Genomic DNA, 18366 nt, shown 5'->3' on the forward strand with positions numbered 1-18366 from the left:
GACGGCAAGAGCCGACAAGTGCGAGAATTATCGCACAATCAGCTCAACAGTTCATGCATCCAAGTTGTTTAGAAGAATAATATACAGAAGAATGGAAAAGAAAATTGAGGATGTTCTAGATAACGATCAGTTTGACCTTACGAAAGGTGAAGGCATGAGAGAGGCAATTCTGACGTTGCGGTTAATAATGGAAGCAAGACTAAAGTAAAATCAAGACTTAATCATCTTGTGGTGCAGCTCTTCCTGTTGTCTCCGTGCTTGCTAAGAAAATGTAAGAAAATGGGATGAGAATTTCATCTTATGCAAGACACCTTTTTTCTTTTGTTTCACCCATACATGTTTCAGCACTTTTGTGCTATCGTCAGTGGGTTCTATTTTTTATTTTTTTTTAAATTTTTAACTGTAAATTTGTTGTTAACATATTAACATTTGTATTATTTGCAACATTATGTAGAAGTTGCATTTATAACTTAATTGGCGAAAAGTGGGTGTAAGCATTAGTTAACATACCTTACATGATGTTATTGTCCATTTATTTTGAAGAACAGCTACCAAAAGAAATGGACAATAACATCGTTTAAGGTATGTTAACTAATGCTTACACCCACTTTTCGCCAATTAAGTTATAAATGCAACTTCTACATTATGTTGCAAACAACACAAATGTTAATATATTAACAACAAATTTACAGTTAAAAATAAGAAAAATAGAACCCTCTGACGATAGCACAAAAGTGCTGAAACATGTATGGGTGAAACAAAAGAAAAAAGGTGTCTTGCATAAGGCGGAACTTCTCATCCCATTTTAAAATCAAGACACTTTCATAGGATTTGTCGACTTGGAAAAAGCATTCGACAAGTAAAATGGTGCAAGATGTTCGAAATTCTGAGAAAAGAAGGGGTAAGCTATAGGGAGAGACGGGTCATATAGAATGTATACAACATCCAAGAGGGAATAATAAGAGTGGACGACCAAGAACGAAGTGCTCGTATTGAAAAGGGTGTGAGACAAGGATGTAGCCTTTCGCCCCTGCTGTTCAATCTGTACATCGAGGAAGCAATGATGGAAATAAAAGAAAGGTTCAGGAGAGGAATTGAAATTCAAGGTTAAAGGATATAAAATGATGCGATTCACTGATGACATTACTGTCTTACGTGAAAGTGAAGAAGAATTACATGATCTGCTGAACGGAATGAACAGTGTAATGAGTACAGAGTATGGACTGAGAGTAAACCGAAGAAAGACGAAGGTAACGAGAAGTAGCAAAAATGAGAACAGCGAGAAACTTAAGATGAGGATTGATGGTCACGAAGTAGATGAAGTTAAGTAATTGTGCTACATAGGCAGTAGTATAACCAATGACGGACAGAGCAAGGAGGACATTAAAAGCAGACTAGCTACAACAAAAAAGGCATTCCTGGCCAAGAGAGGTCTACTAATATCAAATATCGGCCTTAATTTGAGGAAGAAATTTCTGAGAATGTACATCTGGAGTACAGCATTGTATGGTAGTAAAAGATGGATTGTGCGAAAACCGGAACATAGGAGAATTGAGTCTACTAACATCAAATATCGGCCTTAATTTGAGGAAGAAATTTCTGAGAATGTACATCTAGAGTACAGCATTGTATGGTAGTAAAAGATGGATTGTGCGAAAACCGGAACATAAGAGAATTGAGTCTACTAACATCAAATATCGGCCTTAATTTGAGGAAGAAATTTCTGAGAATGTACATCTGGAGTACAGCATTGTATGGTGGTGAAAAATGGATTGTGGGAAAACCGGAACATAAGAGAATTGATGCGTTTGAGATGTGGTGCTACAGACGAATGTCGAAAATTGGGTGGACTGATAAGGTAAGGAATGAGGAGGTTCTGTGCAGAATCGGAGAGGAAAGGAATATGTGGAAAATGCTGAGAAGGAGATGGGACAGGATGATAGGACATCTGTTAAAACATGAGGGAATGAGTTCCATGATACTGGAGCGAGCTGTAGAAGGCAAAAACTATAGAGGAAGTCAGAGATTGGAATACGTCCGGCAAATAATTGAGGACGTAGGTTGCAAATGCTAGTGTGAGATGAAGAGGTTAGCACAGGAAAGGGATTCGTGGAGGACCGCATAAAACCAGTCAGATGATAGACGATAAAAAAAAAAAAAAAGAAATGCGCCCCGATATGTGAGACAAAGCCTCATCAGGTAAAAGTTTCGAACTAAAACGGGGTTCATGACGGTTAACAGATAAATTATACGATTCACAACATGCTATTCCTCTTCCATGGTCCATATAACATAACTGTGCAGCAGTAATTTTATACAGATACATCCCCGTCTCTTTGGTTACGGCGTTTTGTGCTGCCATAGGAGAGATTTCAGCCTATTGCGACAATCACTTCACGGATTTGTTAGACTCCGCAACATGATGTCAGAAATGTCGTCAATCTTCCATTCTGTTAAAATTTTGGGAATACTAGTTCGTGGTGCATCATGAACTGATCCTGTTGTCGGGAATTTGCGAATTAAATCACCCACATTGTCACGATGTGGACACTTCGAAGGAGGAAAACGCAATCTAATTTGCTGCCTCACATGCTCCATAAAGTTTTCTCCTACACGGAAAACCACTTTCACTAAAACACTCTCTCGGCAACAGTAAGCATTCAGACCACACTCACGTAGCACAAGAATTAGACAATAACAAAACTAACAGCTGCAAACATATACACAACAATACCACTCCCACCCTATCGTTGCAGGTCCACGGAACACATGCTGGCAAGACTTGAACGTGCTGCCAAGTTTATGTGCATCACAAGGCGAGACACACAAGACTTGCCGATGTGGAAAGACTTTCAGTTCTCAAATTCCATAAAATAAAACATCTGATTGGCATATGGTCTCCTTGTAACACTGTATCTAGAAATATAGGTTAGGACACATGGTGTGTGTATGTGTACCTTGATCTTTTCAACCCTCCTTGCCATTCCCACGACGGTGAGTCCTTCTTTCAGCAGCGCCTGCATGATAGCGGCGCCGATGCCCGCACTGGCGCCAGTAACCAATGCGACACGTCCCTTGTACTTCTCGATACCCATGGCTATGTGGACAGAGCGGTTAGATAGTCAGTATCTCAGGCACAACTAACAGAGTGACTACGACCACACTCTCTTATATATGCGCACATGCACATGATAAGCTATCAGCAAAATTAGCTGCGCTGTCGCGACATAACACTTTACATAATTACTGATATGTTATCGTCTTCATAAACAACTGCAGCAGAAAAACCCAGTATTTTTAGCGGTGATCATCCTGGATAAGATATGGAGAAGAGACAAACTTGTGATTACGTAGGCTTTCCCGGCGTAATAAGTCATGAAAGTCTCTTCGGGTTTGCTGCCGGATCTTAAAATCAACTTGACTCGATATTTCGGCGATCCAACTGGTCGCCATCTTCAGGAAAATGCTGCTTCTGCTGATGAGTCCCGCTGAGAACTGACGCCAGCTTGCAAATCGACGTCCTATATAGGTCACCGTTCAGTACACGGCGCATGCGTCGCCCATCACGGTTTCTGCCTTCCAAGACAGGGAGGTGGCGCCGCCCTTAGTGAAACACTGCTGGCAACGATATATCGCAATCAAGGCCGCACCGAAGACCGTTCAGTTTTGATGCGAGATAATACAGGATTCCACGTTTTGCTAAGAGGAAATTCATTGTCTCTGTTGATTAAATTATCAGCCAACCGAATTTCAATCGCCTCTCTATAGACACTGTTCCAAAAACCGAAAATGTTGGCAACCACAACAGTTTCCTCAAATTTCATTTTGTGTCCCTCATTTAGGCAGCGTCTCTTCTACCGCCGATTTTTCCGGCTGTCGTAGCCTCGTATGACGGCGATGTTCCACACACCTGTCATGCACTGTGTGAATAGAACGGCCAACGTAAGCTTTCCCACATTGACACGAAATTTTGTACACACCGGGTTTCCTAAGCCCCAAATCATCCTTCACAGAGCTGAGCAGAACCTTACTCTTAGAAGGTGGATGGAACACACTCTTAATGTTAAAATTCCTTAAAATTCGTCCAATCTTAGACGATAAGCCTCCAGGATAAGGAAGAAAGGCTACAGATCTATGTTCCTCTTCGTACACCTCCGGAGATGGTCCAAGCTCCATAGCCCGACGAATATGCTTCTCGGTATATCCACTTTCCTTAAAAACAGTCATCAAATGCTCAAGTTCTTGGGTTAACCTTTCTGCTTACTCGAGGCTGGCGTACACATACACATTCAAGACACGATGGCCACAAGAGCATTTAGATCGGAAGAGGCGGACTGCACGCCTAGAGGCCGGTCCCTTCAGAGGACGATTAAGCCTATCTACATCGGACGGCCACCGCCCGTGGAGTGGACAGCTTTTGCCCGAGTGAAATGGGAGGACGACCCCGTGTTCGGCTTAAAGGAGAAATTCCGCTACATTGTGTGGGAGCGCCCAGCCTACGCATTCTTTACAAACATAGCACGCAGTTTTAGAGGTTTTCACGGGGAGACAGCAAACGCCAAAGGCCGATGCTACAGATTTCCAGGTTGGTCGCCTTAAACGAAACGTCATTCTCCTGTTTTAGAAGAGCAATGCTGATTGGCAGACGATATTCCTGACGCCTTGAGCTGAAGGAGTAATGGAAGAGACCGAAAGATATACCCCTTCACATCTGGTGTGGAGAGGGGCTGTTCCTTTGTCGCTCTTGGAGCGAGAACACGTAACGAGAGCGTGTGCCCTTGTACGTATACTCAAAGAGCGAGGAACAAGTCTCTCCTCAGTACTTCACTGGGAGAGCACCTCTGTCGAGAGCGAATCAGAGTGCGACTCTATATCGAGTCCTTGCGATTAAGCATTGTTCACTGTGTTGGTCTCCACACTTCTTGTGCGGTGTGAACGGACATAGTTATAGTTAAACGCCTGCGAGCGAATTTTTGAGTGGCATTGCGGTGGACTGGTTATCTGACCAGTGCACCATGCCAATAGCTAGACTAGGGGCGGATAGGAGTACTTGACTTCATCAAGGCGTAGGGAGAGTTTGATTGGCATAGGTCAATTCAGATAGAACGAGAGTTATCTTATCTGTCAGCAGGAAGCGGCGCAGACAGCAGTCATCGCAGCTTATGGTATTGTGCACTACAGCTCTTGCGAGCCCCATATTTCCTCCACTACAATACACTTCACTGCATTTCATACATGACAGCCTCGACCGTAGCTAGCAACATTCTAACGGATAATTATTCAGGTTGAATAGGCGTGGCTCTCAGCCATTCTGTCAAGTCAATAACAATCTTAAACTTTGTATAGAAATTTCATTAGCGAATCCTATCTTTAAGAGGTAACTTCACATTCCGAAAATAACCCAGAAATAACTTGTTCAGTTCATAACTAAAAGTGCCATTGTGATTTCTCAGAATGAATAATAATTTTCGTTAGTTTCATGTTTTTCTTACACTAACTAACACTACTCCAGTACCCAAGTATCCCACTAGGTACGTAAGAAGTTTTGTGAATTTTTGTGTCATTTCCTTACAGCGGACGACTCCAGAAGATATTTATTGCTGAAAGTTTTTCAGGCATTTCTCTTTAGAACGTTAGGAGCGTCTGTCTGACTTCTGTAGTAATGTCGGGGAGGAAATTACATCTTGCAGGAGCCGCAGGGTAAAGGGTACATCTCAGATTAATCTGTTGCGCAGAATAACAGAATAGCACCCACACGCTCACAATGTGACCGAAAATAATCAGAACGAGAGCAGTCACGCATTGTAGGGAGAGTCTCAGGTCCCTCTTCCCTATTGGACATTCTGGGCACGAGCCCAGGACCCCGAGATCGATAGGCGCCTCCTCAGTTCCTCCCAGATCCCCAAACGGTAACCGACATTTATTACTGAAAAAACAAATTTAATCCGAAAAAAATCGAAGCATGATGACTGGCTAGAATGCCCAATTGCTTATTAGTTTGGCGCAGTTCACAGTTCTGCACGGGGCCAACAGTGACGTAAAATTAAACGTGACTGGCCAACTTAAACAAACCGACCCGACGATCGGAAATTCCCCTGTACCTTTCTGCAGTGTTGTGACGTTTGTTTTGTTTGTATAAGCTCAAATGGTTCAATTGGCTCTGAGCACTACGGGACTTAACATGTGTGGTCATCAGTCGCCTAGAACTTAGAACTACTTAAACCTAACTAACCTAAGGACATCACACACATCCATGCCCGAGGCAGGATTCGAACCTGCGACCGTAGCAGTCGCGCGGTTCCGGACTGAGCGCCTAGAACCACGAGACCACCGCGGCCGGCGGTTCTATTGGTATGTGACAATAAATGCACACTTATAACAGTAAGTAGTAGCAGTAGTGGTAGCGTTTGCATCAGAAGATGCAAAAAATGCATCTGGATGGGTAACATATATTGCCAAAGAACATCCACATAGGATTTAAAAGAGTGTGGAGATGGAAAGTCCAAATCAAGATTGCTTATGAAGTAATCTGTACACTCCTGCTGCTGGTGAGTATTGAATTCAATCAGTTAATTACAGTATTACTTAATATAAAAAAATGAGAACCATGCATGCTTGTAAATGAAATACAGAGAGAGACAGTAGAAGTGATAAACGAAGTCTTCACTTTTACGTAAGCGCAGATTCACAAAGGTGAAATTTCTCGAGAAAGTAATACTCGCACCCTCACTTCTGCACTCTGCTTGAAATAAACCACAAAATGTTTCAATTATAGTACGTTTAAAATTAGTTGCGACTTTTGGCGTTTGGTTGGAGGGGGGAATGACGCCGTGGCCCTGGTAACACGAATGGCGAGCTGGCTTTCCCTACCACGCCACCAGCGTTTCGTCTGGTAAAGCGCCCCTGTTGCCACTACTTGGATAAACAGTACCACGTGGTGTCACGCAATAGATACATCAGTGATCGCCATCTCCCGTTGTGAAGTCGTACTTTCTGGCGTTGAAGTGTTCTTTAGCCGGCAGGTATTGTGAACAAGTGTTTTGTGCTGGCATTGCATTCGTATCAACAGTGCAATACATCTGAATAGAAGATTTGCAATAAAAGTGTCGTCCAAGACACAGACACCGGCTGAGAAGATAACGTTCTGCTGCAAAACATTCTCCAGAATTTGGCAATATTAAAGGCAAAACGCCATAGCACTCTGTTGTGATGCATGTAACTCCAACAACGCAGTGAAAGAAAGCGGATATTTTGCTCTGGGTACAAAGAAATCTTCCATGAGATAAAGTTCAACCTAGTACGTATTAGGCGAAGTTAATGGAACTTGTATCGCTGTAGAAGCCAAGACTTCATGCTACCAGGTCGGCGAACTGGCTAATGGTAACGGGAATATTTTTATCAGGCTTCCTCCGTTTCATGTTTATTTGAATCCGACAGAGTATATGGGCCTAGCTGAAAAGTAATGCAACAAAAAAAGTTTACGCTTACTTATTTTACTTATTTTATTTTATTGCGAGTTCCGTTGATCCTGATAGCAATAGAGTAGCTTGAAATGCTGACAAAAGAAGCCAGTGCATATGTTACACGACAGCACTGGTCTTGAGTTGTCAGACATACCAAGAAGGTAGTTTAGGAGACATTGATTTGCCAAGGATCCTGATGAGTTCTGAGGAATACCTTATTTCTCTTGTTGACAAGTTTGTTAAAATCTGCTGCTTCTACCAAAACACAGCAGGGGTTACAAATATGCGCCACAAGGACATTCTAATGCAGTTGAAACTGCTACAGAACCCTGAAAGAGTGTGTTATTAAACTAATAACTGAGGGCAAGACAGGTCAATAGTTTCTGAAAAAGCCCCTTCGAGGCAAAATAATAAAAGTGTAACTTCTTGATTTATATTGTTACGAAACCCACAGCTGTTCTTGTCACCAGCTATCGATGGTTCTTAATAATAACATTATTTCATTGAAAATAGTTTATAGTCACTTGAATATCGCGGTAGATATGGAAGTTTCGCACATTAATCGTGTGACAAGACACTCTTGTCTTTGTGCGCTATCATTTGCCAGAATCTTATTTCGATATCTCAAATCATTTATGAGATACGAGGAATTTATGAATATTTCATTCTAGTTTTTTCACTGATGGAAGAGTTCGTGATGGCACGCTTTACATTTTCTCGATACTGGAAACAGACAGCGATATCCTTCCAAGTTTAAAGAATAATTCTATATATTACTACATTTAATACGCAGTAACATGTAACCTAACATGCACCAAACATAAACGCACAGCGATACCTATTTTTCACTGCAAACTAAGAGTTTCTTGCAGCATTTTACCTAGTACGGAAATATCGCAACTACTATGACCATTAACGAAATGATAGGCGGTTCATCGTGAAGCTGACGAATTAAACTATGAAATGTGTGAGATTGCGAGTTTTGTACCCGACAGTTTCTTTTAAATCTTTTGAGAAATCTCGCAGATCGGCCGGCTTTGTCGGCGGTCGAGCGAGCCTGACAGGTTCCGCATTGTACTTGAGTGGTCAGCGCGACAGAATGCCAGTCCTAAGGACCCGGGTTCGATTTCCGGCTGGGTCGGAGATTTTCTCAGCTGAGGGACTGGGTGTTGTGTTGTGCTAATCATCATCGTTTCATCCCCATCGACGTGCAAGTCGCCGAAGTGGCTTCAAATCGAAAGACTTGCACCCAGTGAACGGTCTACCCGTCACACGACATTTACATTTACTTGCTGGCGCGCCCAGCTCACGCTGGCAACTACGCTTCCATGTAAGGCTGCAGGCTTTCGTGGCCGTTATCACTAAAGTTAAAATCTTCTGCGGTGTTAGGCCGTGTCATATTTCCTCTAAAATAATCGACGTTGCGACCCCTCTGCTGGAATCTTCTTCAGGATCTTCCGGTGTCCACTATTGCTAGAACACCGTGTTCTAGCAATAGTGGACACTGGAAGATCTGTGTTCTAGCAATCGTGGACACTGGAAGATAGGTGTTATAGCAATAGTGGACATTGGAAGATCTGTGTTCTAGCAATAGTCAACATCGGAAGATCCTGAAGAAGATCCAAGCAGAGGGGTCCAAACGTCGATTATTTTAGAGGAAATACGACGTGACCTAACACTCCAGAAGATTTTAACTTCACTAACTACGCTTCCTTCCACTCATTCCGTACTCAACTGTCAAAACTGGTGGCTTGTTTTAACCGCCCTATAGACGTTACTTGTGATGCTACTATGCAAATTCACGCACTATTTAACCATCATGTTACTGGTAGAATAGCAAAGAACCGGTACACAGCATAGCAGACATTTATTTCAAATGGCTACAAATAGTCAGAAATTTAAATATAACGACGAAATTAGCCCGAAAATATTCCCCATGCACTTAAAAGTGGTTTTCAGAATATCTAACACTGGGAAAAAGTCGGTGTCAACTAAATATTCAAACCTGAAAACAATAACTGTGCTTGAATGATGGCGTGGATGACGGTAATGGTGTTGCCACGCTATTTCGTGGTATATAATGTTCGTACAGAAATTCCAGGCTTTAGAAATACCACAAAGCTGGCGTATATACCTACACCTACCAGTTGTACAGTCCTCGGTTAGCAGGTGCTTAAGTACTTGACTCAGAACATCTCGGAAAACGCGTTGTATGAGCACGTAATAACGCCTAACCGAAGAATGAATGCGGGATAACTGAACTACTGATTCTGGCGGGGTTAGTGAAGTTAACCGGAGAAAAAGTTTTGACAATGGCAGGAGTAGTTACAGAATTAGTGATGACAAGATTGTTTGTTAGAACGAGGATGGGGAAGAAACGAGGACATCACACAAGTTATATGGAAGAATATGACGATTGCAAATTTATATAAAAATTTCTTACTACTATTTTTCGATCTCATGCTTGAGCGTATGAATGAAATGTGAAACCATTTCCTACAGTAAAACGTTTTTCCTTGTAGTAAGCCTAATAGAGGCATCTGATGTCGGTAGTTGGTGAATTACGTTCTGTTGTGTCATTTATGCAAATGAGGTACATAAAAATAACGACTTGTGCCAAAGCAGTCTTGCTTATTTGGTGTGCAATATTAGAACGGTCTATTTCGTTTTATTTATCAGACGGTGACAAAATAGACGTAATCAAATCGAGAACCCACACCAGTCTTGGGTACTATTCGTATTAACAGCTTTTTCAGTATTAGACAACGGCATTTAGCAAAACGTTTGACCAACTTTGATGAGGTAATAGATTCTTTCGCAGAAAGGAAAGCACGCCGTGCAAAGCTGTGGCAAGATTAGAGAAAAAGAAATTCTTTGACCTAAAGGTTGAATAAATGTGTACTGTCTTGCTTCTCTCTTGTCTTTACTCGTTTTATATTTACTATGTTTAATTTTATAACTCACAAAAGGGGAAGTTATTAGCTAATAGGCAATGAAGAGTGGAAATTTATTGAAGAGTTCTTATTCCCTCGGCCAAAGATAATCCGACCCACTACTAATTGTGAATTTTTAAGGATATTAGGATATCAAATCGGCGCAGGACAGGCATCACAAGACATTTTAATTTCCACTGTCCTGAATATATGTTTGATAGCTTCCATTATAAAATGTACACGTTTGAATTCCACAGACCAAAATACAGTGACGTGTGATAGAAGAATTCTATGTGAAGAGACATGGCACTGCACTTTAGCACACGTAGGACAGTATAACATCCTTACATTTCCTCGAACATACATGTTTCACATATCAAACTGTTCAGAAAGATGTGCGCTACAAAGTTAACATTTTTGAAAAATCGATTTTATGAATTTTTACGTCCTATCTCAAACGTACGAGGGGAGGGGAGGGGAGGCGCCACTATCGAGTTCTTGCTCCGGTTCCCAAATATCGTTGATCCGGGGCTGCGGTCAGCTTAGGTAAAGTTCACTCCAGATCTCATCCTCTCTGTCAGACAGTCTTGTTGTTACAGTGCAGAGTTACGCTAGTGGGAGCGTTATTTAATTTCGGGAATTTTATTTGTGGAATTATTATAAAAGCATTTTGGACATTTATTCTTTTAGAATTCTATTCCTATTTTCTGTACAATTTATATTCTGTTGATTTTGTGTGTCACAACCGCAAGTCGCGTACTGTGACGTCACACGTTGTACCACTGTTCATTGCACTGTGCAGTACAGAACTGCACAGGACAACTCCTTTAGGGTTCAGTTTCACATTTTCTAAAAGTTAATTGTAATACAGTTGTACAGTTTCAGATGGCTCTGGCTGCCCTTTTAACACATATCGTTTGCGTAGGCACGCCATTTCAGTTGTTCAGGTTAACGTTCAACACAGCCATACATGAAAGCTAAGAACAGGAGATCAGAGTACAACATCAACATACAAGACGGACAAAGTAAAATATGTAAGTAGGCTGTTTATATTTTCTTATTGGCAACTTTACGTAGCGCTCTGTATGAAAATCAATGGCTGTGCTGTGTGCAGTCTGTGGTTAGTTAGCATTGTTGTCTGCCATTGTAGTGTAGGGCAGCTGGATGTTAACAGCAGGTAAGTGATTTGTGAAAGGTATAGGTTAATGTTAGTCAGGGCCATTCGTTTGTAGGGATTATTGAAAGTCAGATTGCGTTGCGCTAAAAATATTGTGTGTCAGTTTAAGCACAGTCATGTATAATTTTTCAAAAGGGGACGTTTCAAATATAACAGTTACAAGACTGTACCTGTACGTTGCAAGACTTTTCTTCAGAATCGTTCAAACCAGTGACGGTATGTAAGGTACTCCTTATTTGCAAATAGGAGAGCATTTTCCTTTATTTCCCATTTTGCTGTTTGACGTATGTGAAGTGAATCTAATACGTGGGGAGTGAGGAGCGAGCGGTAGTTTCCCGCACAGGCTAGCAGCCGTTGGCCATCTGGCGCTCTCAGAGCCAGTGGGACGAGGTGCCGATGCAGAAATCTCTCGTAATGTCAGCTAAGAAATGCGTAGGAAAAGTACATTTATTCTGGAGCGAATCAAGTAATTGTTATTAATAAATATTTGCTAACAAATGTTGCCTTTTGTCACTCAGGCATTAGGAAGAGTCTATGGGTGATAAAAACAAACTTTACAATTCCAGGAAACGTCGATATTTAACGAATAGCTTTGGCATAACCGAAGTTGTACGATCTTATACGAACTATACCGACAGTATGCTCGAATCACAGACTGTGCGCCATAGTCGGTAGTCGCCGAGGTCGCCGTTAAGATGCCTTTCGGTCTAGTCCTGCAGTAGACCATTCTTTCGTAGCGTTAATATTTAGCTTATAATCAGAGTGAACAAGTTCATTTTATGGTGTTTCTTAAATAAAAGCACCGTAACAGCATCCCGTCTAAAAAAATATTTTGGACAAACAGACTCATTCTCGCTTCATTATGTAAAACATATATTGTGTCTAGGAATCCTGTCTATTCGTTTGCTAGACAAACAATGAAACAATTCGTATTGTAATATCTCTGGCTTAGTCAGCCATCATAATCGGCTCCAAGAAGCTGTTCCCAGAGCTGTGGAGATGCAAGAAGTATATAGATGACGAAATGTGGTGTGAGGTACTTGTGACAGATGTTAGATTCGGTACCATTCCCGTGAGAAAGACCGCCTGCATAATGCTACTGCTCTGTGATTGGCTGCTGTGTTCGGAGCAAGGGCGCCAAAACGTTAAAGTATAGTTATTATTATTAGTTCAACTACTCACTGGAAAGACTTCACTTTTTAATATAAATAACTCTCAACAGCTGACTATCAATCGGCCATTTTAGAATGATTAAAAACAATTTAAATCAGAAACAAAAGACTGACGAAATTACAGACGAAGAACTTCGGAAGCGTTCGGGTCACGCCTTCTCTGGCATGGCGCGCGAAGTGTTTCGGGCTGTTCGTCACTCTGAATTAGGCAGTCGAGAAGAACAGACATGTTGTCTGTCGTAGGATGTGTTTCCAATTTTTATTTAAGTTCCTGTTCGTCACTCTGAATTAGACAGTCGAGATGTACAGTCATGTTGTCTGTGGCAGGATGTGTTTGCCAGTTTTCAGTATTAAAAGATTCATTCCGGTAGTCATGAGGCAAAGACACGTGCCACAAATAGTGTAAAGATACATTTTCGTAAACATTGTGTTTGACCATGTACTTTACTGTATCGGAAGGTCTTGTATTAGGATCGTGTAGTCTTTTCGTGTGGCTATATTAAAATACGCGAGTGGCATCCCAAAGAAGTGATACGTTATTTCAGAACAGAACCTCGCCAAAAGTCAGTTTCAGCCTCACGATACAGAACCTACGACCTGCGTGCTGTTTTCTGCGCTGGGGACATCAACTTGAAGACAGCAGGTTAGTGAACTATAACAGAACCTTCGTATTCCACACAGTGCAGTGGAAACAACTAGGCACCTCATGTGTACTGCATGCACAGAACAAATGTGCTCAGTGAAACGTCATCTGCAGTATTGCAGAGGAGGTAAAGGAGGATGATCGTTATTAAAACCAACAATCAATTCATTGTTTCTACCTTGTCATAGTATTAATGAGTTTCATTACAATCAGAACAAATACAATACTTAACTTTGATAAATGAGCCGCAAGCAAAGGGCGACATACAAAAGAAACTGAACTGCAGTGATTGCTGATCTCTAACTCACATATGTCTGTCCTGAACTGCTACCGAAGTCCTAACACTGACGCTGCTATCCAAGTGGGCCGCCACCAGTCAGGCGCGGGGCTTATGTCCTCTTCACATAAGGGCCGCTGGTATCGCGTTGTCGTGCTGGAAGGTAGGTCGGTCAGCGTGCGATTGGCTGACTTCACCTCACAGCCTTCTCTTCTCTTTGTTCCCTACTCGCGTGCCGGCGCTTGACTTCGCCGTAACAACATAAAACAGTAGCGTTGTCCTTTCTGAATCCGACGGTGCTGCTACGCCTCTGCAAGGAGTCATAAAACTACGAGAGCACCTCCACATAACAGGAAAGAAGAATTCCTGCGCGGCTGCTCACAAAGTCAATTCAAGGGCGGACTGGCTTAATTATCGCAGGAAAGTGTGGGAAAGCGTGGCCGGTCATACTGTGCGTCCCTTATATCACCATCTACAGACTCACCGGCTAAACTGAGACATTTTTGGAGGTATGCTATGAGTGGGCGGTTCTTGCAAGTTGACGATTAGTTTACTGCCGACGAAAGGCAAACGCACCAGAACTCGTGATCAACCTCTGGATTAACGCAGGAATATTCTGAGGAGCGGAAAGAACGAACACTGCAGCTTGTGAATCAAATAGGGCCCACAGTGAATGCCCACTCGTCTTTTAAAGGGTGCCTAAAGGATGCTGCTTTCTCGGACAGCTATACAACAATTCAAGCAAATCACACTAATGGTTTTTATTACAATAAAGTAGATTGACAATGGTTAACTTTGGTTTACAACGAGTTGGTTCAAATGACTCTGAGCACTATGCGACTTAACGTCTGAGGTCTTCAGTCCCCTAGACTTAGAACTACTTAAACCTAACTAACCTAAGGACGTCACATACATCCATGCCCGAGGCAGGATTCGAACCTGAGACCGTAGCAACAGCGCGGTTCCAGACTGAAGCGCCTAAAACCGCTCGGTCACAGCGGCCGGCTACAACGAGTTGTCGCAAGCTATGGGCGACATGCAAATAATCAATGTGCTTCGCTATAGACAATCTCCATGCAAGCAATTAATATAAGGCACTTGTCTCAGTATAACAGTTAGGATGACGACTACTGTGTGGTTTCTAGTCCGGATCTGCTAGTCCCGGGCCGCGCGGGATTAGCCGAGCGGTCTAGAGCGCTGCAGTCATGGACTGTGCAGCTGGGCCCGGTGGAGGTTCGAGTGCATCATCGGGCATACGTGTGTGTTTGTCCTTAGGATAATTTAGGTTCAGTAGTGTGTAAGCTTAGGGACTGATGACCCTAGCAGTTAAGTCCCATAAGATTTCACACACATTTGAACTTCTTTTTTCTAGTCCCGGTCTACTACTGTCCTGCCGAGGTTAGCAGCAGCGGCGCATATATTGTCTTCTTGTAGAGGTCGCAACTGTCGTGGTGACGTCCTAGCCAGCGTGCTATTGGCTGACGTCGTCTCACAGCCTTCTCTGTGGTTACGTTCTTAATCTTCGTCCGGGCGCTTGCCGTTACGACGGAACACGACTAACATCAGATTTGCAGCATGAATCCTTTCAGTGCTTTTGTCGTCTGTGTGTATGTCACACATTTTCCGGAAAATTATAGGAACATGTAGCAGTCTGTCCGTCCGTTGTCACGTAATAGATCAGTTTTTGATGAAACGTATTACAGCATAACGACGCATATCGAAGTGGAAATAAAGCCACGCACCAAATATTGCGAAATTAGTCTCCTAGTCCAATGAGTTAACTGAATTTCTTTTGTGGTGATATAGTATACGGAATGATTCTCTTCAGCTTCCATCCATCAATACGTACAGGAAGAAATTTAGTGTACGGTATGACGAAGCACACTCTCTGCCACGTACGACATTTACAGAGCATAAATATGGATATCGGTGACAAGAAGAAAATGAGTACCGTTAACGCATTTGTGACGACTGCCTTCCACTGTGTTCCTGCGGCCGATTAGACATGAGAGGTGACCCATCAGATCATTGATACGCTATCTACAGTCTCTACAGCTATGTTCCGGGCATTACTGCTGACTCACCGTGGTAATTCACGGTGCGTCACATGGCGAAACAGTTGCGTAATCTAAAATTACCACCACAAGTTCTTTCCCGCTTTGCGGCTAACTGACATACAATCTAGATCACAAGACGATGTGTGAGCCACACTTACTGTCCTGCTGTACAGTTGAATCACATACTAGGTATCATAGCTAAGTTCAAATGTGTGTGAATTCCTAAGAGACCAAACTGCCGAGGTCATCAGTCCCTATACTTACACACTACTTAAACTAACTTACGCTAAAATGGAAATGCTGTGTGGCCAGGGCCTCCCGTCGGGTAGACCATTCGTCTGGTGCAAGTCTTTCGAGCTCACGCCAGTCCGGCAACTTGCGTGTCGATGGGGATGAAATGACGATGATAAGGACCACACAAGACCCGGTGTCTGAGCGGAGAATATCTCCAACCCAGCCGGGAATCGAACCCGGGCCGTTAGCCATGACATTCCGTCGCGCTAAGCACTCAGATACGAGGGGCAGACACTAACTTACGCTATGTACAACAGACACACCCATGCCCGATGGAGGACTCGAACCTCCGGAGGGAGAGGCCGCGCAGTCCGTGACATGGCGCCTCAAACCGCGCGGCCACTCCGCGTGGCATAACTAAGTCATGAGTGCATCGCCGGCCCGGGGGCCGAGTGGTTATAGGCGCTACAGTCTGGAACCGCGTGACCGCAATGGTCGTAGGTTCGAATCCTGCCTCGGGCATGGATGTGTGTGATGTCCTTAGGTTAGTTAGGTTTAAGTAGTTCTAAGTTCTAGGGGACTGATGACCTCAGAATTAAGTCTCATAGTGCTCAGACCCATTTGAACCATGAGGGCATCAGTATAGAGTAGCAATAAATTAAAAGGCTATAATATAGGGTGTAAAAGATAACTGAGGGGCTGAGAGTGCAAATGATACAAGTGCTTGACGAAGCAAACTCAGTAATGACTGTCAAAGTTAGATGGCTAGTTATAAATGTATGACTTACTATAGAAACATATTTTTTTCTAATGGTCAGTTAATCTGTCCATAGTTCTACATATAGTTAGAGATTGTAGTGAGCCGGCATTATTTTTTATAATATAAGAGATGTGTTCAAGAAATTCCGGAACATTCGCAATTTCGTGCCAATGGCGAGTTGGAGCGAAATTTGATTCGCACCCCTGCACCCGCCTGTGTTTAACGTGTGACTCCCGGAGTTTAATTGTCGTACTTCTGTTAGTCAGTGCTGAATTGCGTAGAAAGCTGCGTCGCACAATTTACGAATTTCGAGACGCCCGAGTTAGAAAGCAACGCGTTTGCATTACATTTTGCGTGAAACTCAAGAAAATCTCGACAGAGACACACCAAATGATGTAGGAAGCCTAGAGTGACGAGTGCTTAAGACATATTCGGTGTTACGAATCGTCCACACAGTTTAAAAATGGTCGGACGGAAGCTAAAGATGACCCTCGTATAGGACGCCCTTCGACGTCTGCTGGCGACGCGCATGTCAGGAACTCCGACGAAATTGTGCGTGCCAATCGAAGACTGACTGTCCGAGAGATTTCAGAAGAATGTAACAATTCAGTTGGATCATATCATGAAATCCTGACACAGCATCTTGGAATACATCGTGTTGCTGCCAAGTTCGTCCCACAAGAGTCAAGATCAGATATACCTCCGCCCCGCAATCAGTGAAGAGCTTTTGGATCGCGCAAGTGAGAACGCTATGTTCCTTAAATAGAATTGGAGAGAAGAGAAATTTATAGCACAACTTGACTAGAAGAAGGGATCGGCTGGTAGGGCATATACTGAGGCGTCAATGGATCACCAATTTAGTATTGGAGGGCAGCATGGAGTGTAAAAACCGTAGAGGGAGACCAAGGGATGAGTACACTAAACTGATGCAGAAGGATGTGGGTTGCAGTAGGTACTGGGAGATCCAGAAGCTTGCACAGGATAGAGTAGCATGGAGAGCTGCATCAAACCTGTCTCTGGACTGAAGATCACAACAACAACAACCTGATGAATTGACGTGGGTCTACAGTTATGATGATGAGACCAAGATTTAATCTTCGCAATGGTGCGGGAAAGGTTCTCCAAGACCAAAAAAAGGTCATCAGGTCAAATGTCAAAGCCATGCTGACAGTTTTCTGTGACTTTGAATGATTAGATTACCATGAATTCGTACCACAGCGACAAACTGTTAATCGACGGTAGTATGAGGATGTGTTGCGATGCTTGCGAGAAAATGTGAGAAGGAAAGGGCCCGAAATATGGTGAGATAATTCATGGATCCTGGATCATGACAAGACATACTTACATTCTTCCCTTTTGGTGCCGCTCTATTGTACAAGAAACGAAATCATCAAGCTGCCTCATCCTCCATATTCTCCAGACCTGGCCCTGCGGAATTTTATTGCTTTCCAAAGTTGAAATCCCCGTTGAAAGCACGAAGATTTGGAACGATAGACGAGATAAAATTCGCAGACGGCACATCGCGCAATCCAGCAAGAGGCGTGCCAAGACTGGGAGAGGTGATGGGAGCGGTGAGTCAGTTGTGGAGGAGAGAATTCGAAGGAGATCATGCAAAGGAAGTAGAAAGTAACTGTAGATAAATTTGGCGTA

General features: G+C 42.9%; 1 protein-coding gene across 1 annotated transcript in view; it reads right to left on the reverse strand.

Annotated features, from left to right (window-relative positions):
- The window catches only part of LOC124777516 (dehydrogenase/reductase SDR family member 11-like), a 78463-nt gene extending 75335 nt beyond the window's left edge, over positions 1 to 3128 (reverse strand). The window contains exon 1 of the mRNA XM_047252961.1: positions 2958 to 3128. Coding sequence (XP_047108917.1) covers positions 2958 to 3095 — 138 coding nt within the window. The 5' untranslated portion in view covers positions 3096 to 3128. The remainder of the gene's footprint in view (positions 1 to 2957) is intronic.
- Positions 3129 to 18366: the final 15238 nt, after the last annotated feature.

The sequence above is a fragment of the Schistocerca piceifrons genome, chromosome 2 (assembly GCF_021461385.2).
Source record: "Schistocerca piceifrons isolate TAMUIC-IGC-003096 chromosome 2, iqSchPice1.1, whole genome shotgun sequence".
Lineage (NCBI taxonomy): Eukaryota > Metazoa > Arthropoda > Insecta > Orthoptera > Acrididae > Schistocerca > Schistocerca piceifrons.